At 39.0% G+C, this 24,010-nt stretch overlaps 1 protein-coding gene across 1 annotated transcript; it reads left to right on the top strand.

Moving 5' to 3' along the window:
- Positions 1-13,544: 13,544 nt before the first annotated feature.
- Positions 13,545-16,991, top strand: IFNG (interferon gamma; the record flags this gene model as incomplete). Its single annotated transcript, XM_084205954.1, has 4 exons — positions 13,545-13,667; positions 15,617-15,685; positions 16,019-16,198; positions 16,866-16,991. The coding sequence occupies 4 exons, from the start codon at positions 13,545-13,547 to the stop codon at positions 16,989-16,991; spliced, it is 498 nt and encodes a 165-aa protein (XP_084062080.1).
- Positions 16,992-24,010: the final 7,019 nt, after the last annotated feature.

The raw sequence follows: 24,010 nt of genomic DNA, 5'->3' as shown, positions 1-24,010 counted from the left end.
CCCAAGATGGAGCACAGGGGAATCCCGAGATGGAGCAGGGCAGAAGGAAAAATTGAAAGTTTGGAGAAAATTGCAGGGTTGCAGATGGATACAGAAATGGGTTGCAGCGTCAGATTGCAATTTGACCGCAATTTGAGTCAGTGGTTTGGCATCTTGGAGGCCAGCAAACTGAGCTTGCATAACCTGTGCCCCTAAAAAAAGGCCTGCTGATACCAAAATAGTGATTGTGGCAAATATCTGACTGATATGGACTGCACTAAGCTGATAGATAAATTCAGCACAATCTAATTTCATCTGAAGCAAGATCCTGGTGCTTACTCCTCTATATAGAGAAAAGACAAGTGACTCTTTGAGGAGGTTTTATAGAAGGAAGGGAAGAGGCCATACTAATCCAGTGGCAATCTATTAAAGAGTACTTCCCCAGCCTAAACTCCAGAATGAGGGTTTCACTCATGAGTGTAAAAAGATTTAAGAATTGTTACAAACTGTGCGTGTTGTAGTATGGCAAAAAGAGTGAATGTATGTCCTCAGCTTGTCTGTGCGTGAGGACTACTGAGGAAGCAGAAAGGTGTCATTTTTGGATGTGGTTTCACTATTGATTTTCTGAGTCTGCTCCAGCTTTTCCTTTCTTTGAAACTTTGGGATATTGCAAAAGATTTAAAGAAAAGTTATATGAAAATTTGCCCTCTGGTACAAGACATTAAAGATATCAGTTCAATCCCATAAACGAGAGGGAAGATAAAAAGATCAGCCAGTTGCAATTTATCTACAGAAATTACTTCATAAGAAACTCCTTGTTTCCTCAGCTAGATGGAAGAAAACACGGCAAAGTTGTACTCTTCAGTGCTTAATCCAGGAAATTCAGTTAGGCTGGAACTAGGAGTAAGACTGATACTGACCAGCCCAACTGGTATAAATGATCACTTTTAAGACTGTGAATGGAATCTCTAAGTATCTCATAATTTATGTTCTCCAGATACTGAGCACAGGAGTGAAATGAGTTCCTCTGAAATGTTTAACCTATGAACCCATCTCTGTTTCTTTTTTAGGAAGGCTGTTGCAGAGTTTCACATTCCAATTGCCAGAAGTCTTTCATTTTCTGCCCGAGTTTACTCATGGACAGTTTATAGACATTTTGTCCAGTGTCAGTTTATTCTGTTAGCCTAGATGACTAACTGAATTTGCTGTTTTGCTGTAATGTAGTTCAAAGAACAGCTTTTGTTTTTCTAAGGCTGAACAATACCAACTTTTCTAGTCTTCTTCCATAAAACAGGAGGTTTCTGTTGGTTTTCTGGACCATTTCTAGTTTGAACTAATCTATATAGCACAGGGTTAACCCACAAATGTACATTGGCATTGCTCCCCTCAGTCTTCTGGAAACACCTCACCCAGTTAACCTTCACAGTGTCCATTTCCATTGCAGCATAGGAACCTTGATGGTTCCTGTGATGAGGAATGGCTTCATGGAGTCATTCTCCTCCTCCACCCTTCTTTTTTGGGTGCCACTGTAGGTTAGTTATTTAAGATCCTGTCAAGTATTGAACACTTGAAGGTAGGTTCTACCACTTCTTTGGGCAACTCACTCTGACATTTAATGTTTTTCACGCTGAAACAATTTGAGCCTGTTGAACAGCATCCTTTCACTATGCCCTGTGTGGAAAGAGTACTTCCACCTTCGTTGGAACTACCTTTTGGGTAGTGGAAAACTGCAATCAGATACCCCTGAACCTTCTTGTCTTGTGGCTGAACAAATCAGATTCCTTCTGTTTTTCCTCACAAGTAGAGATCTTCAACCCTCTCACCACACTGGAGGCTACTGGCAGAATATTCTCACATTTGTCAGTGTCTCTCCTGAGCTGGGGGCCCTAAGCTGGTTGCACTGTAGTGGGTGTGGACTGAGAAGTGCCAAGCAGAATGGGAGAGAGAACGTCCTGTGACCCGCTGGCTGCGGTTCTGATGTTGCCCAGGACACCATTTGCTTTTGCAGCTGCAAAGGTGAAGTCCACTTCCATTCAGCCATCCACCAGCTCTTCCAGGTCCTCAACAGCAGACTTACAGTCCTGCCTGTCTTATTTTTTACATTAACTTTTGAGGCAGATTCAAAATAATTTTGCACTTACGACTTGCAGAAACCCCAGTCTTATCCAGAGAATGAGCATCTACTGTAATGATTCCTTTTGCAGTATTACTAGCCCTCTGTCACAAAGACCCACACACATCCTAAATCTGTGAATATCAGCAAAGCATAACCTTCTGATTTGGAATGGCTGAAAAAACAAAGCAAATCCATTCCTTCAACTAAGAAACACTCACTTCATTTTCATTCACTCCTAGACACACATTTCCCACAAACTTCCTTGGAAGCAGAGGAGGAACTGATGCATCCCACCACAGACTATTTTAAGTTCTATTCAAGCTGCAATGCCATAAATTAGAGGGATTTTTAATGTGTTTCCATGTGTACCTATATATCAGAAGACCCATGATTTCTTTCAAATATTTAATTGCTTCTTCCACAAATATTTATTGCTATACACTTCTCTGTCTACTCGTATCTGATTATTCTGGTTCAGGGTCTAGTACAAAGAACATTTTACTTTCATGCTTCCCATTGCTTAGACCGTCTCTCTTTAGTGCTTAACCATTTCAGGTAAGATCAGAAATTGTTGCAAGGTAACTTATGTCTTCAGCAGCAAAAGTAGCAGTGCTATAGGAGCAGATTAGTAGGTTACAAAAATTGGTGTTGAGGACCTAAATTCCACACTGTGCTTGTAATGAGCTTATTCTGAACTAACTCTAACCTGGTTCTGTGGCCTGAGCTCCTGTTTACAATTGGATAACATCAAGAGAATTTCTGAAAACACTTTTCAGTTTTATTTTATCTGAAAGGAACTAAATTTTGCTGGCTCCCAGAGTGCTCCCAAATGCAAGCCAAAGTGAAATGAGTGGTGATCTGGAGATTGGTTCTAAGTTCCTATATGTAGAACAGCTGGCACACAAACACAGAAGATCTCACTGATATGTAATTTTGCCTTATATGAGCAGAAAAAAAAAAAGTCAGTCTAAAACATCTTTGGGCTTTTTTTTTTTTGGCAGCTGTTGAACCAGAATTGATGGTTTTCAGAAGAAAATTCTCTTATGGAGAGGGCAGAGCAGTTCAAGTGTGCTGATGGAAACCAGAGTTGGTGGGCCTGAATTCTGAGCTCCCTGCAATTAATACCCAACTTGCCTGTGTACTTTTGCAGAGCCGTGGAAGGACTGTTGTACTTTGCTTGTGCACATGGAGGCAGAGGTAGAACACCGCAGTTAAAGTCTAGAGTATCACAGCTCCTCTGCTACTGATATCTACACTAGCTAGAGGAAAATAAACCCACCCTTGCTGTTGTGGCAGTATGCTAGAGTTTCCCCTTCAGTTTTGCTGCATAGATATGCACAGAACAGGCTGGTGTGGCAAAACAGAGGTACTGAAAACAGTAAAGTGAGAGCCCAGAGCCCTGTACATATTAGTACAAAACAGAATGATCAATTTAAGTGGCAGGAGAAGGCTCCTTTCACTACTGTTTTTCATAAGTTTTGGAAGTTTTTCATAATTGCCATATAGGCTTTCCTAGATATTAATAGGGATGTTAATAAAATTAATGCTTTCCTAAATTAATAACTCTTGCATAATTGATGAAATTAATATTCTTTCACAACAACTAAACAGCAGTGTTAGGAAAGGTATTTCCCTCCTTATAGCAACTAACTCACATAGACACTTTAAAATATCAACACGTGGTCCATCATTAGTAGAGCAACCTGCTTGTTGCTTAGCTGTCAAATTCAGTGAAGGTGGCAGGAGTTAAATTAGCTGTGAGGCTTTTGAATCTCTCAAAATCAGAAGAAACTGCTGATTGCTCAAAAGTTACTGACAAGGAAGGAACCGACAGCTAAAAAACTGCATAAGTTTCATTTCCTTAGGAAAAGATTAACAAGTCAACCTGCCACATTTTGACTACTTCAAAGTATGTTACTTAAAACTATATTTTGTTGTTCTTGAAAAGAGCATTTTTGTTGCAGTTTGTGGGGAAAGAAAGAGCAATATTTGTTTATTTTATTGTATTTTTAAAACCTGGTTTTATTTCAGTTTGGGGTCAGAAACTTAATAGTCTCTTTAAAAAAGCAACAGATTTCAGTTTCTTGTGTTTCAGTTTTTTCAAAAAGTATTTATTACTAACTAATTCAATCTTTTAATTTCCTAAAGAGGACTAGAATATGTTCATTCATAGCACCTCACAGATGTTAGTTCAGGCCTCTGAAAAAGGAAGATGAGCAACTTTAAAGAGAAGTGCATCTACTCTCGACCCACAGTGCTCTTCTATAGACAGCCTTACTTCCTGTGGAGATGAAGAGGAAATGTACTTAGGGTGTGAAGCATCTTCTTCATTTTTTAACTACTAAAAAGCAAAGGTCTTGAATATTTCTCCTTTCACTTTAAATTCTGAATCTAATTGAAAAATCATTGCAAGTAAACGCCTCTCAAGAAGTCCAGTTCTAAGTAAAATGTTATCTGTGGATAAACTTCTTGTAAGCCTGACTTTGTGGCATTCTCATATGTGTCCTGGAGGCTGGACAGAAACAGGTAGGACCAAATCTGTGTACTGATGTGCTTTTTCTCTGTAATTAAGATGACTGGCTTGCTTAGTCACCCAATTATGAATGGCACTAAAGAGATTGTCAGGTGAGGGGAATCCCCACCAAACTGTCTCCTGGATTGTTTTAGAGGAAAAGATTGCACCACGTAGTAGACTTCTTCTAGGAAACGTCCTGTGGAGGTTTCCAAATGATTATGACAGAAAATGTCCACTCTCTAGGTTGGTTTGAAACATTTAATGGATATTTTCTTACTGATGTTTGAAACAGATCATTGACTTAGCCTCCAACATGCGCCCACACCCACACACTTGTGTTTCCATGTACATACGTAATAATTAACAACTATAAATTGTGTAAGCGATAACAAGAAAATGATCAGATTTTTTTCCCCAAATGCTGACATTTCAACTTAGATTATTTGATAAGAAATCAAAGCAGGGTTGCTTTCACTACTGGTTGCTTACAAATTTAAATGTACTAATTACTAACAGTAAATATGTCTGTAAGATAAAGTACTTACACTGTGGAAGCAAATGCAACTGTACAATGAAAACTCAAATGTACTTGAATTCCTTATTAAAAATTAGATCAAAAATCTCCAATGCAAATAAAAGTGAGCAGCAGAGAAAATCAGTGTAAGGAGAAGGAAAAAAAAACCCAACGTGTGGAGAAAATTCTATAGGTTTAATGAGAGGTAGACGAGCAGGACTGGCTCACTGACAGGTTGATAATCTGAAAAGTCCCATTTTGATATTGTATTAAGAATGTATGAAAAGTAATAGATTGTTATCAATCTGCAATGAATTTTCATTTGAGTCCATGATATTTTGTGAAGTTTCAAGCTGGTCTCTGATGAGATTAATGGAGATCCCTGAATGGACTGACCTAGCACATACAGAAACCAACCCCTGGTTCAAGACTAGCATTCTTTGGTCTTCTTTCTTTAAAAATGACATAGTCCTTCTGAAAAAGAGCCTTGGGCCATTATCACAGACACTTTGATGTACAAGTTCTGGTAGCTTTTTGGCTTCTTTTGAAGATGGATCTAATCCTATGAAAATGAAACTGAATAACGGACAGAAAATAGCAGAGGTCTCTGTATGGAGAGTTGAAGTGTAGAGAAAAACATGAATTCATTTACTGGGAATTGGGGAAAGACACTGTGATCAAACACGATATTTTTTTGTCTCAGTCCTGTACTGCAACAGTAGATGTATGCATATATATTTACAGGAAATATCAGAAAGTCAGAACCACGGAACACAATCAGGACAAATTACAGTGGAATTGCTTTCTCCATGAATTTGCTCTCTCAAAGCAAATTAAAATATCACCTTGAAACTAATGGAAGTATTTGTGGAAAATGTTATCATAATATTAGCATGCTGGTCTTGTGAAGAACAGGGCCACTAGAGCATCACAGAATCACAGATAGAATATCCCGAGCTGGAAGGAGCAGAAGAATTAAGAAACCTTGGAAAATCACTTTGGGGAAAGCTATTTTAATAGAATATATCTTTATTTTGTAGGATGCTTCGCATCCACCAAGGCAGAAATGCTTTATCTGAAGTCAGTATGTTGCACTATGGGATAGATACCATTGCCTGCCTAACAGTAAAAATCAATAATATGAATGTTGTTGGTACCAGTGTCTAAAAAGCCTGGGAAAAAGTATTTAAAAAATAATAGGAAAAAAATTTGAAACAATTGTCTTTAAATAATATGTTTTCCTATTTGCTTTATTTTGCATTTAGAAGTTCGTGTTTTCTGTCCTTTTCCTGCAAACATACTGATTAAAAAGTGATAGGGAAAAAAAACCCAACTCCAAAACTCTAAAACATTTCCCAAGATTCATGAAATCATATAAAAAAGGAAGCTGATGCTTTAAAGTGGAAACAAATGCTGCAATATACATGATATAATGCTCACAATGGGAAGTACCTCCAAAGGATATTATGGTGCTGAAACCAGAAAACTTTCAAATGTTTTTTTCCTCTTGGAAGAATGAAGAAGAAGATTTATGAAGTAAAACCTGTAGGCACTCTATGGTTGTAGCACAGGAGGTTTTACACAAGCCACCATTTAGACTGCTGCTGTGTCAGCAATTTTGCTGCTTTTCCATTGATATGGACTGAAACTAAAATTGAATAAGAGTTAGAATTTTACTCTCTTTTATAGGCAATAGATTTCAATCAGAATTTGAATATGTGGAAAAATTCCAGACAGTGAGAATACAAAGTAAAAATGCACACCCTGTTTGTCCATCACTGTTTGCTACATTGCCACATTTTTTTTCCAGATTTTAATACAAGAAAAAGAGTACTTTGGAATTTCACCCAACTTTCTCATGGTTAGCTCTCATGGGTACCTTATAGTTTCTAAATCATTCATACATGCAGTCTGTGTTTTTTTGGAAAGCTGGAATACCAGCTTGTACCAACTTGAAATATGGCGCCAGAAGCAAGAAGGAAACTTTGATCTCCATTGCATATTGCAGTCGATGAAGAATAAGCAATGAGAAAATGTGTGAGTTAGGTCTATCCTTCCAGGCTCAGAATTCCTCATTTACGTCGGCTCAACAGTCTTTCAAGGAAAAGAAAACGAAGACAGAATTATGCTGATTTTAGAAACAGGAACATGAACAACGTTAGCTGTTCCAGCTATCCATGAGGACAGATGTTCTTGGGGAAAATATTTATCATATACAGAAAATTATTTTAACACATGTCCTGAATATTTATATTATGTTTTTACTGGAGTGTTTGGACAATACAGAGCTGACAGTGATACAGTTAAGAATTTAAGTAAAGTCCACCACAGTGTGTGAGAAAGGCCAGCCCAGAACAGCTACTCCTGGCTATCCTCTTCTTCTTGGGCAAAGCAAAAGCTTAAACTCTTACTTACGGGATAGATGAGTACTCACACCATGAGAGGTAATTATTTCCTGTTGCTAATTTAGAAAGGAATCATTAGTCTTTGGTGGGGAATTCCTGCATGGGTTTACCAAATTAAAAAACTGAAGGAAAGTATGAAACAGGTGCCTTGCGTGAGTCAACGTAACAAGATTTTTATGATTTTGAATTTACTGACACTCTAAGCTAAATTGTACCCATCAGCTCATTATCTATTTGGTTGTCTGTCTGTCTAGATGTCTAACACCACTGAGTGTTAGTTTCTTCTCCCTTCCCTTTCCTCAGAAGACTCAACAGCTAATGTGTGTGAGAAATTTTTGAGAGGAAAGAGGGATAAATAAGATTTTCCTGTCTGCATTTGCATGCAGATAGGACTATGTAATGGAGGCCAAAGGGTCTTCCTTGTGTCATATTTCAGATTGTACAAACTAATTTTTCTTGCTCTCTCTTCCAGCACTCCAAACTGTCCTTGGAATGGGCTGAAATTTTGTTTAGAAAAATGTAAAAACAGTTAATTTTGAGCATTTCAGAACTTCCCTCTACCCTGAAATTTTGTCTTATTGATGTCCTAAGTATGAACTTTCCTATTTTCCAGATTCTGTACTGCATTAATATATAACTCTGAACTTCATATAAAGTGTTAGCAAGTTCTCTTCACAGTTTAGTTAGACAAAACAATCCTTTTCCAGCCTGAGAACCAAGGACAACGTTGCAGCTTCAGGTCCAAAAAGTATAAACAACTTTTCTTTGGGAATGGAGGAGAGCAATCTAGGAGGGATTTCAAAACCTGAAGCTGTAATTGGACAATTAACCCCAATATGTAAATGGACCAAACTTATAGAAGTGTAAAAACTCGTGACACCTTGTACTGCCCAAGGTGTATCCTTTGAAGGCCTTTTTAATAAATACCCACTTTATTCCTTTAACTCTGTCTAGCCTATGTTATAGGTAGCCTCTCAAGGCATCATATAAAACAAAGCAGATGATTTGTGCCAACATTATCCTTACTGATCACATCCTCTAAATCACAGAGATCCAGTGGTTGGAAGGAGCAGCCAATTATACCCTCCATGATGTATAGGCATATCCTTATCTGTAGGAGAGTGGTGGGTCGGTTCTTTTCATTTGATTTGATTTTTGGTTTTGATTTTTGTTTGGTTTGATTGTTATTTTGTTTATTGGTTTGGGAGTTTTTGTTCTTTTGTTCTTATTTATTTGTTTGCTTGTTTTTGTTTTTTTTTATCAGGGAAGATGACAGTGCTACAACATGCTCGTAAGGGTCAGTTGCAAAATCATAGGATCATAGAAAGGTTTGGGTTGCAAGAGACCTTAAAGATCATGTAGTTCCAACTACATGGGCAGGGAACCTTCCACTAGATCAGGTTGCTCAGAGCCCCATCCAATATGGCCTTGAACACTTCCAGGAATAGGGAACCCACAACATCTCTGGGTGATGTTCCGCTGTCTCACCACCTTCACAGTAAAGAATTTCTTCCTAATGCCTAATCATTCCCTTCCCTCTGACAGCCTGAAGCCATTCCACCTCTCCTATCACTACATGCCCTTCTAAAAAGTCCCTCTCCCAATTTCTTGTAAGTTCCCTTAAGTCCCCCTTAGTCATGAAGCCTGATTATCAAGACATCTACATTGCGGATCACAGCAACATGTATAACAGTGCTTAGTAATTACACAGCACTGGTACAATGTGTAGGCAAAGTTTAATCACTCAACACCCTCAAGTGTGACAACCCCCCCTTCACCGCCCCAGCACTGTGAAGGAGGAAACAAAGGAATTATTTCGGCTGCTTTGCAAGAAAGGGAGGCTGAGAGGTGAAGTGTGATAGAAGGTCAGAACGACAGCTCAGAGAGGGTTTTCCAACCATGGGCTGCTTTCCTGGGGCAGTGATGATGGAGAAAGCCACTGTGTTTTAGTGACATGAAAGTCAGGCAGAGATCTGCTGAACTGGCATGGGCAGTTGCTCACTAAACCACTCAGCACTCTGAGGAGTATGCATAAAACAAAAAATGAAAGGGAAAAAGCTGTAATCGGGGTCATAGTGAAATCTGACATGACTTTGCAAGGGCATCTTCGGGTATTTGGTGTAAGGTGTTGTATGAACAGAAGGGTGAGAAACCTCTGCTTTGCATGAAGAGTCAGATGACTTCCAGGCAGCAAAATGAAAAAATGCCTTGGTTTCACTTCCTTCTGAGTTGGACCAGATGAGAATCCAGCTGTGACTATGGAGTCTCAGAGAAGACCATTTCAATTCTATGCAGCACAAGATTTTTCAATCCTATTCTGACATCCCTTTCAAATCAATTAGAACAAGTGTTCAGACAAAGAGTTTGTGTTAGTGTTGAGTGTTCAGTCCATGCCCCAGATATCTGCTAAAGAAGACAGATAAAAAATTGCATGCTCTTAGGTCTCTTGGAAAGTGCAGTGATTTTCAGGATACCTCTTGCATTTTTTGTAATGATGTTGGTTCTCAGGGCAGGCAGAGCAGGGGAGCCATCTGAATCTGGGTCTTCCTCACAAACCTGACTGTTCACAGTTCTTGGGCAACAAGGCATACACTGGGCAATGGTGATCTGGTTCAACACTTTTGGGCAGAATGGGAAGCAGAACAGGGCTGGAATAGACACAGGACCCTCATGTTCTGCACCATCTGCTGTAGGCAGTTGCCTAATTTCAAAATGATTGTGTGTCAAAAGAAGAGAATACTATGAGACTAGTATGTCAATGTTAATGTGGCTCCATTTATTAAAATGTAAGGGACTTGGAAAGGGGATGCTATATTTCTGTATTAAAATACATTTCAATGCTGCTCATGAACAGAACATTCAACACAGAACATTCAACTCTTTGTGTGATAATTTGAATGTGGAGACTAGTAAAATGTTTGAATCTAGCCCGCCCAGGCAGGAGAGTGTACCTAAAGTTCAGACCTGCACTCAGAAGATAGCATAACAGAGACAGATGTCATGGCTTTTTTCTTCGATCTTTGCTTAATTCTTAATTTTTGCTTAATTTCTTGCCTCAGTTTATGATGAAATACTTGTAGCACTGCATTGTGGGCAAAGCACTACAATGGGACTAGGAGATCCTGTTTGTGTTCCTGGATTTGCCTTTCTCAGAGGCTGAATGATCATGAATGATCCTATTGCTCTGTGTTTCTTTTTTCTTACCTGCAAAACTGGATGCTTGGCAAGCGGCCTTCTCTGAAATGTGAGGAGATTTAGTAATCAAATTAGCCAAGTAGCCCACCAAAACTATAACCAGTATTGACAAAATGTGAGTTGGCAAAATCCTTTTTTTTCTGATGCTTTATCCTCCTGCTATTCTTAGAAGTGTAGTTGTAATGTGAGACCAAAGGGAGATCATCTGAGTGGCACAGCTTGCTGTGGATGAGATGTGTGTCTGACAAGTTTAACAGGGCAGCCTAACCCAGCACAGTCCCTCTGGGTGAATAGCTCTGTAGAAGACAGTATTCCCAAAGTATTCCCGACTTACTAGTTCACCTTCTGGAATTGCCTCTCCTGCTTGGCTGGAAAATTACAGCTGTCAGTTGTGTTCAACTGCGTTGTGATTTGTTCTTAATGTGTTAGGAAGACTGAGCTGGTTGAGTAAAGAATCTTTCCCAAATTCCCTTCTTTGAGGTCTTCTTTTCACTCTCCCTAGGTAATTCAGCTCAAAAGTACTGTTCAAATTAGACTTTATAATGGCAAAAATTGGGCTCCATGACTCAGTCCCTCTTCCAGTTGCATGTTTCTGACTGCATAAAGAGTGCCATAGGTAACAGGAATCATGTTCACTGTCCCATTTTACAGGTCTTTTCCAACTCTTTGGAAAATAATTGCTCTGTTGACTCATGGCCAGTCAATGAACCTCAGCAGGTGTCCCCATCTTGTAAAATATGCTTGATCTTCCTGTGTGCATGAGACTCCACCTATCTGATTCATGCCATATCCTTGTGCTTGCTTGGCATAGCAAACCAGGTGTTTCAATCAATGGGTTTGTTCAGTGTGCTGGCATTTGTGAATTCACTTTGAATTCTGAGTCCACTTTGAATTTTGGTGGGACCTCCGTTTTGTCACCATCCCTGAAGGGAATTAAAAGGCATGTGAATGTGGTGTTTGGGAACATGGTTTAGTGGTGGACTCAGCAATGCTAGGTTAGAGGCTGTACTCAATGACCGTAAGGGTTTTTCCAAATAAAATTATTCTATGATTGTAATTTTTGGCACAGAATCACAGAATAAAAATGGTTTGAGTTGGAAGGTACTTTTGAAGATCAGCTAGTCCAACCTCTCTGCCATGGGTGGGCATTTTAACTTTACAGTTGTTTACAGCGCTTTGAAGCTTCCTTGATACCACTATTACCTTGCCTTCATGTCAACATGAAGTTATTACTTTATCAGTTTTACCATCTTAAACTAGAACAAAGATGTGCATTGCATAATGTTACTACCTCAAGAAGATTACAGCACGAATTGTTGTGCAATTGCTGTGTTGTGAGATGTGTCCCAACTGTCTATGCTGCTGTTCCCAGGGAGTTCTTACACACAGCTTTTGGACGTGCCATTGTTGGTGAAATTTGCTTCTTCTCCCTGAAAAATGACCATTTCCCTGCTAGTGGTAATCTAGGTTTATTCCACAGATGGACGCCTTCTTTCAAGCAGCAAATGAAAAAGATTTGATGGTATTGGTGGTCATTAGCTGAGATGGAAGGAGCTTCTGGGAAAAGGGAGAGTTTCTTCTAAGGAATATCCAAAGAGCCATGTGGGGCTGAGATGGAGAGTTCTAATCTTACCTGGTTTGAACCACATAAATTTTTATCTGTTTCTGATGAACTACAGACATCTTCCATTGCAGCCTGTGTGAACTGAGCCCACAAGTGCCCTCTTCCTGATTATCTCTATTTTCTTTTCTCTATGACCCCCTTGTTTATTTCTTTCCCCTGTAGGCTCCTACCTACCCTTCATGTTCTGCAGTCTAAAATTATCTGATTTCTTTGTAAGACTCCTCAGAATAAGCTCTTTTCCCATTATATCCATGAAAGCAGAGTTTGGTTCCTATACAAAAACATTTTCCCCAGCTATCCTCAATAGGGTGGTTTCAGGGAGACCACCATGTCTGTCTTCTTCAAAGGGGCTTGCTCTCATCCGTGTCCTTCTCTTTTCACATTTTACACACATTAGTGCAAGTGAAATAGCAGGTGGGGAATTTTAGCCATTGCCAAGCAGAAATGAGTGGTGGAAGTACTAAACACTCTGCTCCCACAGACAGTAGACAACCATAGAGGAATTTCATATGATATATACGGTTGCATTCACGATGGAACCTTGTTTGTCCTACACTGAATCTGGAGGTGAAGAATGCAAAAGCAGCAGAAGTGCCCTTTAGACCATGGAAAGGAGTGTGTTTCACAAAGGACAGTAGCAGAAGGACTGTGCAAATCTCTAAGTGTCAGTACAGAACACCATGGCAAACTCAGTGGTTACTTTAAAAGAATACCAGAAATGAGTTGTCTGCTGCACTGACCCTTTAACCACAAGATAAGATTTTTTTTCAGATGGTGTGTAAGAGGAGGTTTGAGCCACGATGCATATTCCTCGACCAGTACCGTAATTTCCCCCTTTTCCCCAACCACGTGTAAATGAAACTTCATAGTCTGCCACGTAAACGTTACCCATTGATGAACCACTGAAAATTTTTCCAGGACCATGCTTCAACAAAGACGCTTTCGAGGGATTCCCTTGATTAGCCAAAAAACCAAGGGTTCTTATCTAACACTATCTTGTCTAAATATACACAGCCTGTGATGATGAAATAAAAAAAATTCAAAACCAGGTATAAATACCACTGACAGGATGGTGAAGTTCAGTCGTCTACTTGCTTCTAATAGAAGATTTAACTATTAGAAGTTGAAGCTCTCTGCTCTTAGACCTGCTCTCCCAGAACTGATCTGAGCAGTTTAACTGAACCATCATAAAGAAAATGGCTTTTCAAACCTACAGCTTGTTTGTTCTGTCTGTCATCATGATTTCTTTTGGACGTGTTGAAAATAGATTGAATCTTCTACAACTTCAAAATGATATAGACAAACTGAAAGCTGATTTTGTAAGTATAGCCTTCTACTGCATTTCTCTTCTCCTGCTGCTTTGCTTTACATATAGTCCAAACTTGAGCACTGCTTGACATACCCAATATGTACCAACAGAGGGTAATCATGGAAATAATTTTTTGATCATACCTTTTTTAACAAGAATATGGATTTTTTTTTGTTTTACTAGGTTCTTTCATTTATCTGGTTCAGTGTTTCAATAGCCATAGTTATTGTAGTAATTTGCATTTATTTCAGGGATGTTCTTTCTTTCACAATAGCTTCTTCTAGCTCAATTCAGCTTTGATTACATGGAATACTTTTTCACAAAAAATCTTAATGCAGTTTATGGTGAACATATTAATCTTTATTCAGTTCTGACTAGATGGAATTTACTGACTTTTTAAATTTTGTGTTAGCAATGTCAATGCAGGATTTACTACTACTTAGCAATACAAAAAAATTGGAGATGAACTTTTGCTTTAACAAATGCCTTTGCTACTTATTTTAAGTTGCAGTAGTGTGTTACTCAAAGGTGATTTTTACTTCTTATTCTTTTGCATCCTTCAGTCATTTTACTTCCACATGTGTGACTATAACCTGGCATGGGAATGTAATCTGGCATGCTATTCTTTCTTGTCAAATAGAATTTTGGTAACTTGATAACTGGAATGTTAATTCACCAATCTTCATCTAGGAGGCATTAAAGAAGTACACAGCTGAATTCAGCACTGATTAGTCACAGAGGCAGCAGATCTACAATAGAGTAACTTTTAATTAACAGCTTTTATTTTCAATATACTTTTGTTGTGTTTTTTCACCTCTAAATGCAAGGAAATACAGTCTGCTCGTATTTTCAGCTCTGACTTTTCTGTGATTTTGTCATAATTTTGTGCAACTGACAATTGAAATTCAGTAGTCAGAGACCCACCCTGAAGTGGTAAAGACTAGTGTGAAACTTCAGTGTTTGCAGGAAACTGGCTGTAAAAGTGGCGTTATGTCTTAAATTTGTGATTAGCATAGACCAGGGAGAGTCTTACTAGAATATATAAAACTCTGTGGAAGAGATCCTGAGCCATGGTGAGCTTTTTGTACTGACATTAAAACTTTGCTCCATAGCAGGTGCTCCCCACCTTTCAGAAGTAGAAAAGATCAGTTTGGTAGAGTGCTCAGCATGGGGAGCCAATCAGCCTACAAGGCTCCTGTCAGACTGCAAGTTTTCTCTTTGCACTCACTGTGTTTAAATTACTGAGCAGACGAAAGGAGGAAATAGTCAGTGTTGTATACAGAAAGGAAAAAATAAAAAAACACACAGAAGAGGAAATGATGCAGTTTGTCTTTCCTTGGTAGGAGAGTTGTATTGCTCTTTTTTTCCTAGAGCCTGTTGCAGACATCTGATGGTTAAACTCCATCCCTGTGAGTCTCTCAGTAGCCTGCTAATCCTGCATATCCCCATACCTGACTGTGAGCCACTGGGATATTCTCCAGTTTTGCAAATTGTTGTTTCATAGTAAAACCAGCTCATTCTTGTTCCATATGAGATTTTACTGAGACTGTATGAATTTAGGGTCACAGATTACAAACTGTTGGATTTTGACTTAGCAGAAAACATACCGAAATCAGACCTAATGATTTTGTAGCCAGTTGCTGTGCTTATGAACTTTTAGTTTCACCTGTCAATAGCAAAACTTACAGGCAACATTTAGGAAAATAGATGTGCTAAACATTTTTATTCAGATGAGTTGTAGCAGGAGAAGACATTAAAAAGAGGACTAATTCAATTTCTGACACCAGGCAGCCGAGCAATGGGACTTTTGGTGGTTAGAGAAGAGAAAGCATTGGGAAAGCATTGGGATTGCCAGATGTGCAAAAATGTGAAATTTTGATGCTCATTTGAATAAACAACACAAATTTGCCTTGTGATAAGTATTGTTTATGTAATAGATGTGTTTGTTCTTTTTTGCAGAACTCAAGTCATTCTGATGTAGCTGACGGCGGACCTATTTTTACGGAGAGGCTGTCAAGCTGGACAGAGGTGAGTCAAAACCAGATATGATGAAGCATCTCAGGCACTTTTTTGGCACAAAGCAGCTCCCAGAACCAGCGTAATTAGCTGCATTAGAATGAACCTGAGTAGAGTTCTCTTTGGTAGTTTGGAAATGAAACAAAAATCCCCATAAAAAGCTTTATACTGCACCGTGAACTGACCCACAGTACAGTCAAGCCCAGGAGCTGAGTTGCAACATCTTCTTTATCATCTTGTTTCAAGCAGCAGAGAACCCCTGTATGCTGTGTTTTATCTTCCTTCCTTCCTTTCCCTGCTGATGGGCACTCACAGACCTTTCTTTTTGATCGTATTTTTCAACAGAGAAATGAAAAGAGGATCATCCTGAGTCAGATTATTTCCATGTACTTGAAAATGCTTGAAAGCACTGACAAGTCAAAGGCTCATGTCAGGAACATAGCTGATGAGCTCTCTACTCTGAAAGCAAACCTTTCTGATGGCTCAAAGAAGATAGAAGATCTCAAGGACCTGACAAAACTTCAGGTAAGGCTCTTCATTTGCCTCCAAAGCTTGTAGCATTATATTTTCCAGTTGTGATTTGAGTGTGATTTAAGCTAATAACACTTCAGTAACCTATATGGTAATCCCTGTGTAGCTCAGTTCATGCTGAAAAAACAAATATTTCCTGCTGCAGGGGCTGCTGCAGGTCTGCAGTGTGGGGTAGTGCTGAGTCTTGCTGCAATGGCACAGTCTGGCACAGAGGTGCTGGCAGCACTGTCCCACCAGAGCTGCCACTGGCACAGCCCTTTGTGGCACAGAAATTGGCTGGGAAAGTTGTGCCTGGCTATGGAATGCTCTGTGGCTCTGGGAGCACTTGGGTCACGGTGCTGGTGCCAGTGGCACAAACCACCAAGCTCCTCAGAGGTCTGCAGACGATGCCCCAGTGCAGTCAGCTGCTTTTGATGCAGGCTAGCTGTGTTTCACAGAGCGTGGCTGGGCTGGGGCAGGCTGCAAACAGCACAGAAAGTGGAAAACAAAAAACTGAGACATTCCCATAGCTCTTTGCCATGGGAATTAGGTAGTAGGAAATTGAAAATTGCAGATGTCCTTCTGCTTTACACTGGTAGTAGGGCAGCCCATGTGTTGTGGTCAGTAAACAATTATAGCTCTTGGCATGACTTTTGCTCCATTTGTTTCTTGCTTATTCCAGATGAGTGACTTGAAAGTTCAGCGCAAGGCTGTAAATGAGCTGTTCAGCGTCTTACAAAAGCTGGGGGACACCTCAAGTTCTCGCAAAAGAAAAAGAAGCCAGTTTCAGAGGCTGTGCAAATGCTAATGCCATCTCAGGATCTCCTGTACTGAGCTACTGTGCAAATCTTGTTGGGACAAGATTTTTTATTTCAATCTTTCTATTGATTTTTTATACATTTATTTATTAATATTTAAGTGTCTTAAATAATTATTTATAAAGAAATACTAATCAAAGTATTTATACTCCCTAATATTATATAAGAAATGACTTTGTCTTAAAATCCTGTCTATTTGTTATATGTTGCTGACCTGAAAACAGAGAGTGAGGCAGTGTTTACCCAGTTTCCATATGGAAATCTTGAAATTACATTATAATGGTACCCAGCCTTCCATCTGGTGCTGTCTTGAGAGAGGGATGTTATGAGATCAGTCTCATTTATTTGGCATGGAGATACATGCACCAGTATGGGGAAGTTTCTCTGTTCAGTAAAAACATATTTATGTCTGCTTACTACTAAACATATCTAAATCCAAATCAAGCAAGTAGGCATGCTGAAAGATAAGCAAATGTTGAAGAAAATTTCTGAACTAGAGGACTAATGGTTAATTGCTGGTTACTATTATTATTGTTATTACTATTATTATTGTTATTATGCACTGAAGTTACCAGGAAGGCAGTCTATTTAATATCTCAAGAGAATGTGACTAACTATATTGCACTGACTTAACTTAAACTCTCAGATTTTAAAAATTTCTGTTGGTTTTTTTTGTACTGAACCAGTCAAATGTGTCTGTTGTAACTTAATTTATTTGGAGGTAATAGTATGGAAGTTTTTATCTCAAGGACTATATTTTTGCACTGGAATATTATTAAAAACTTTGGATTTTTCAACAGAGATTTTTTGAAATTTGAATTTTAAATAAATAGATAAATTTTAAAAGTGTGTTTTCGTGTTTATTCACCATCATCTATGTGAAAAATAAAACTCTAATTTTATTCTACATTTTCACAAAGATCAGTCCTGCCCAGGCATATAAAACATATTTCGTTTCCTCCATATCTTAAAAGAAATATGGTAAAGAGTCTAAAATTCTCAAGTTTTTCTTGCATCTGTTTGAGAAAACATAATTTTTCTTGTGGGAAGGCACTTACCCTTTGAAATTTGTTGTTACTCTGATCTAAGAGAAGGAACACACTCAAATTTCTCTGCATGTCAAGGTTATGGAGCCCAGACGGAGCTCAGGCCGTCTGCTGGGCTCTCTGCAGGCGCTGTAAGCTGGAGGCCTGGGGCAGCTTGGGCAGGTCTCACAGATTTCTGAATCCCCAGGTCCTCAGGGCTCTGCCATGCAAATTTTCTGGGGGTAGACTGGCTGAACTGACTGGGAATGGGGCAGATTTTTTTTCGCATTCCTGCCAGCACAAGACTTCTGACTACTCCCTGAGCAACGAGCAAATGCATAAAATCCATAAATAGCACCACATCACACTTAAGTTTAGTTGCAGTAAGTCCTAGGAGTTCAGCTGTAATTGTTGCAGCCATTCCTACTCCCATGGGCTCGGCTGTCTCCCACTGTTCAAGATACCTGCATTCATATCCACATTTGACAGCCATAAAAAGGGACTGTGATCCAGGACACTCCAACTGATTTTGAAGGAAACAGCTGTTCTTGTTTATATTCATCACAGACACAGACATGCATATGCATGGGAGATGTGAGTGAAATCTCTCCTGTAGGATTTCTCCAGTTCCAGGACTAGTAGTTTGATGCATGAGAAGCCTCAGTAAGCATTTAACATAGACAGTGTGTCCTTCCGTACTCATGCTCTTTCATGAGGTATTAAAGGAGTGTAACTCTCCTTTGGAGAGACACAGCCAGGTGCAGCAAGTTCTACTGAAAAAAACAAAACAAAACAAAATCCAAAACCAAAGAAGAAGGAAAATAAAAAAGAAACTAAAGAAAAGGAAGACGAGGAAGAGAAGAGAAGAGAAGAGAAGAGAAGAGAAGAGAAGAGAAGAGAAGAGAAGAGAAGAGAAGAGAAGAGAAGAGAAGAGAAGAGAAGAGAAGAGAAGAGAAGAGAAGAGAAGAGAAGAGAAGAGAAGAGAAGAGAAGAGAAGAGAAGAGAAGAGAAGAAGGAAACATGAAAAACCTAACAGAAGGGTTAAAGTTCGTAGTCATTGGCAGGGAGACAGTGTGTTTCCCCACTACTCCTGAGCAAATTAATACTCTATTTCTTGAATTTGAAGCCAAGACTGCTTAGAAACTACTTTATTAGACGATAAACTGGAAAATCTATGGTCCTTCTACATCCTGCTGTATGGTTCCATGGTAACAAAATTAAGGCAATTGCATCCAAAAGAAACAACTTTTCCCAATCCAACCTGTTTAGCTGTGTGTACCCAACCCTGTGCTCTGCTGTCCCCTGCATTCCTGAAGTTATCACATTAAATTTTGCTCAAAACAGCAAGAGTTTTGTGGGGAGGTTTTGCTCAGTCACACAATTTCCTGTGTTCTTCTCATCCTAGAGTGGGGTAGCAGAGAAGTAGTGAAGGAATGAGCACTGCAGAGATGGAGTAGCAGCTGTCACTGCTGACAAAATGTGTTTGTATGGTCTCATTTCAGTAGTTTGATGATTTAGTTTTTTGTTTGTTTGTTTAATTGATTAGTTGGATTTTTTTCTTCTTCTTTTTTTTCCTCCAAAGTATCCTTATTTGGAATATATCAGAAAACTGGAATTTTTTAAAGCATCTTGAAACCTCTCATGTTAAACTTGACGCTAGACATTGTAGAGATTCAGAGGAGCTACCACAGTTATCTATCCATTTAAAGAAATCTAAACAATAGATTTGTTGACCTGACTTTTCCCTGCCCAGTGTAAGTCTGTGCAATTTCTACAGAGTGCTTAAGATAAACTGCTGAACATTCCTCACTTTGTTCTGTTACTGTGATAATAGTGTTAGAGAAGAATATAATAAAAATCAGCATCTACAAAGCCATTTTTTCCCATCCCATCCCATCCCATCCCATCCCATCCCATCCCATCCCATCCCATCCCATCCCATCCCATCCCATCCCATCCCATCCCATCCCATCCCATCCCATCCCATCCCGTGTCTTTTTTGTATGGTATATAATTGTACATGATACAAATTAGGTGAATCACTTTTAACATGAAAACCTGTAATCTCTTCTCTGACATTCAAGGGAGTCCTGGATCTCCTTTTCTATGTCATTCCTCACAATATCCAAGTGAGGAGGGCACTTCCAGCTAAGCTAAATGTGAGGGTGAAGTGAATTTTAATGGTTACCATAAATATTTCCACAGATATACACAGCAGAAGCTCTGAACATTTTTGACTGAAGGTCAGTGCAATTTCTTCCACCTACAAGATCTGAGAGTGTTAATACATATGCATGCTTGGGTGTGAAAAGATATAATCTACTACTTAGTAGTTAAAATTAGAAAGAAAAAAAGTCAAAAGGAGAGACAATTGTCTGAAGAATCTCACTGTGTTTTATGCATCACTTCCGTAGCACATTAATTCTGTCCCTGCACTCTATTCCTGCATGCTACTAGCCCTGATTTTAATCTGCCATTTTATCACCTTGTCTCTTTGTATTCTGTAGTCCTTCAATAGTTTTCTGGAGCTGGACCTCCACTCTGTGTCCTGCATAACTTAGTACCTCAGCAAACTTAGTTATGAATATTGCTAGCTTACTACATCACCAAACTTAATTGTGAGTATGAATGACGAAGTTAACATGAATAACCTAGTACATCAGCAAGCCTAATTCTCAACTCCTATTTCTCAAACTGCTGATGGCTACATTTTAAATCATGGCATTATTACGGTTGGAAAACACCTCTAAGGTCTCCTAATGTCACAATATTTACTATTTCCTTTTGCACCACATTTATCCATGGGCCCACTCCATCTTGGTACTGTGCAGTAAGGATATCAATTTTACTGGTTTGCAGTTTTCAGCAATTCCTTTGAGGCCTTTTGGAAAATTAATGTCCAAGAAGTCCACTTTGTGCATGCCTGGTGTAGGGGCAGACTCAAGAGTGGGTTGGATCCTGCACATCCCCAAATCTGTAGTTCAGCTGTTTTACCCTTGAGTCCTGAAGGACTCCCAGGTGAGGGCTGTCTGCTCACATCTGTTCTTGCCATTATCTTCCTCCACTAATCTAGGAGTGACCATGGGATTTTTTTTTTTTAAGTGGGAAGTAGAAAGAATAAAAAAGTCTTAAAAGGTCTGGAGGTGGAAAAATCCAGATTTGTCAGACGGGTGTGGGATTTTCAACCCAAAAATAGCTAATCATACAAAACCTCTCACGCCTTTGTTATCTTGTGTGGGGCAGAGCGATAACAACAACTTCCGCAATTCATGGGATGCATGTAGGCTGCTGAAGTAGGTGGGGATGTCACCTACTTGAGGGGGCACAATGGCCTTGCAACAGCAAAAATGGTACTTCTGGGTGTCTTATCTAGCTGTTGGTCCTCATGCAAGATAGCAAAATAAGGCCATCTGTCTTCCAACTTCCTCTTTCATTCGTTTGTTTCCACAGTTCCCTCTCACAGCGAGCAGAGACTTCCTGGCAAGCAATAAAGAAGGTAAAAAATCTACCTGCAGAAAAAAGTAGCTCCTTGATGCATAGCAAAACCAGCTGTGGCTGTATGGTGGTCACATTATCCAGAGGGGAAGAAGAATTGAAGAGGGCTCTATTCCCCATTTCTTGAAGTGGGGAGGAACCTCCAGCACCACTCCGTGCTCTCACAGGCAAACATCATTTGTGAGATTCTCCCTATGTCACTGGTCAAAGATGACCTTCACCTTCTAAAACAGAAGGCAAACCAGTCGGGTAAATTTGGTCTCTAAATCAACTCTGGGTTGTGAGTTTAACAAATGACACTCAGTATTTCTTCACAGATTGTATCAATGTTATCAAAAAGATGCAATAAAATATATCTCCATGCATAAACATTTCTGCAGAAAAGTATTCTTGAAAAATGTGTCATCATATACAATGAGCCCAAAGACAATGACACAGAAGGAAAGTCATTTCACAATTGATGATTTTATTTTATCCTAAGGCTGTTAATGTCACCAGAGGTAAGGAAATTCCCCCCGAGAGTCACCCTTCTGATAGGTTCCTGAAGGACAAACGTGTTGCTAACTGGCAACTGTCCCTCTGGGGCATGCACAACTGTCCTCATTCCACTTTCATGTCTTTCTGCATTATCATCTGGTGTCCTCCTCCACAGATTTCTGGCTGCATCCTTAAAAACTGAAGACACCGATGATTTATGATGTTCTGAGGACAAATTTAAACATCACACTTTCACTGCATCTTTAGAAGGACTATTAAACAGAAACACTATGCAAATAACGCTGCTCTAGCAATTAAAATTTATTCTCAGGAATTTATAAGATATTTTATCCCCACTCGAGCTACATGATTACACTATTTCAAGGAACCATGATGATAAATTGAGTTTGAAATACTTACCTACATTGAAAATTTGGCTATCAGGATAAACAAATGCTAGAGAACTCCCTCTTACTCAACTTATTGCAATAACCATGTACAGTTCGTTACTGTCTCTAGTCAAAAGCCAGTGGTATGCTGCTCACTTGGGGTATATAATTCCTTGCACAGTTGGTGCTGCTTGAGGTTTCTGATTCAGACTGATTGATATAAAAATTCATAAAAGTCAATGAAAAAATTAAATTTGGTTTTGAAGTGATTGGAATTGGCAAACTGGATTCTGGATACCAGTATAAGGCTTTTTTTTTAAAAAAACCCCCTCATAACTAGAGTGGGATGCCCCAATAAATTACTCTAAAAGATGAAAAAGTATAGAAGAGGTTGATAGTTTAAAAAAGATCCTGCCTTTTGATGAATTTATATCAAAGCCAATCAGCAATATTCACATTATTTGCTGAGAATATTCCTATTTTCCCTAAATGGTCTCAAAATTCCTCACATTTGGACCTGGAATATACAGTCTTGGGAATTATGAAGAATGTGAGTGGCTTGACATCATCAGAAACCCACAGCACACCACGGGCTCTATTTAATTTGGATGGTCTTTTGGCTCCTGAATCATGCTTCTCTTTTGGCCACTCCAGACACTCAGGCAACACTTTTTACTCAATGATGGAAAGATTTTATTACTCACTGTCAAGCTAAACTGTTTTGGTTTTGATTACAAATAAATATGCTAAAGTCCTTTCCCTTACTTAGGACAGTAGAAAAATATTTGGAATACAGTGGCTGTGAATTTATGGAAAGGTCATAATTCATTGCTAAATGACAAAATTATCAAGCTACATAAAATACCATAAAGTTATTAATTAAAAATGCATACAGTACCCTTCAGAGATTCCTAGAAAATACTTCAAATGCTGTCAACTGGCCTATGTCATTCACGCGCTTGTTCTCTTAATTTGTTCATTAACAGAGCAGTTTAATAACAATTATCTGTGAACAAATAAATAGTTGTGATTTTTCACCTGACACAAGCAATGAGACCAAAAGTCCAGCTGGTGAAATTCACGTTCCCTACCTAGTAACTTGTTTTTTTCCCATAGACTTTGCAAAAATCTTTTGCTTCTTAGATGGTGAAAAATTTGATGTGGTTTTCAGATGGTGTTTATCACAAGTGGCTAGTGACATGGATATAAGTGGAAAAAACGATTCATTTTAAAACCTTGAACTGGTCTTAGTAAGCTAGTTCTTCATTTCAGAAAGTTCTTATGAATTCTAAAATTATGTGTAAACCAACCACACAAATGCAACATGAACACACTGTAGGGAAAGAATAGCAATTAAAAAAAGAAATTTTCATGCATTTGCGCCTGAATTGAAAATAAGCTAAACAGAGATGGGCAAAATAAGCATCTTTTAATCTGCACTGATAAACACAAAGTCTCAGATGGAAAGTAGGGGTGCTACTTCAGCTAGATAGTTTCTGTTCAGTGACAGAAGTTGTTTCTCAACAAGCCTTTCACCTGACAAACAAAACAAACCCCGAACCTAAATTGGCACATTTTACAGAAATGGTGTTTGAGTGCCTGTGGAACCCACCTACTGAAAGC

Source organism: Fringilla coelebs, assembly GCF_963513975.1.
Source record: "Fringilla coelebs genome assembly, chromosome: 5".
Taxonomy (NCBI): domain Eukaryota; kingdom Metazoa; phylum Chordata; class Aves; order Passeriformes; family Fringillidae; genus Fringilla; species Fringilla coelebs.
The sequence above is the reverse complement of the archived record's forward strand: the minus strand, read 5'-3'. Positions and strand labels throughout refer to the sequence as shown.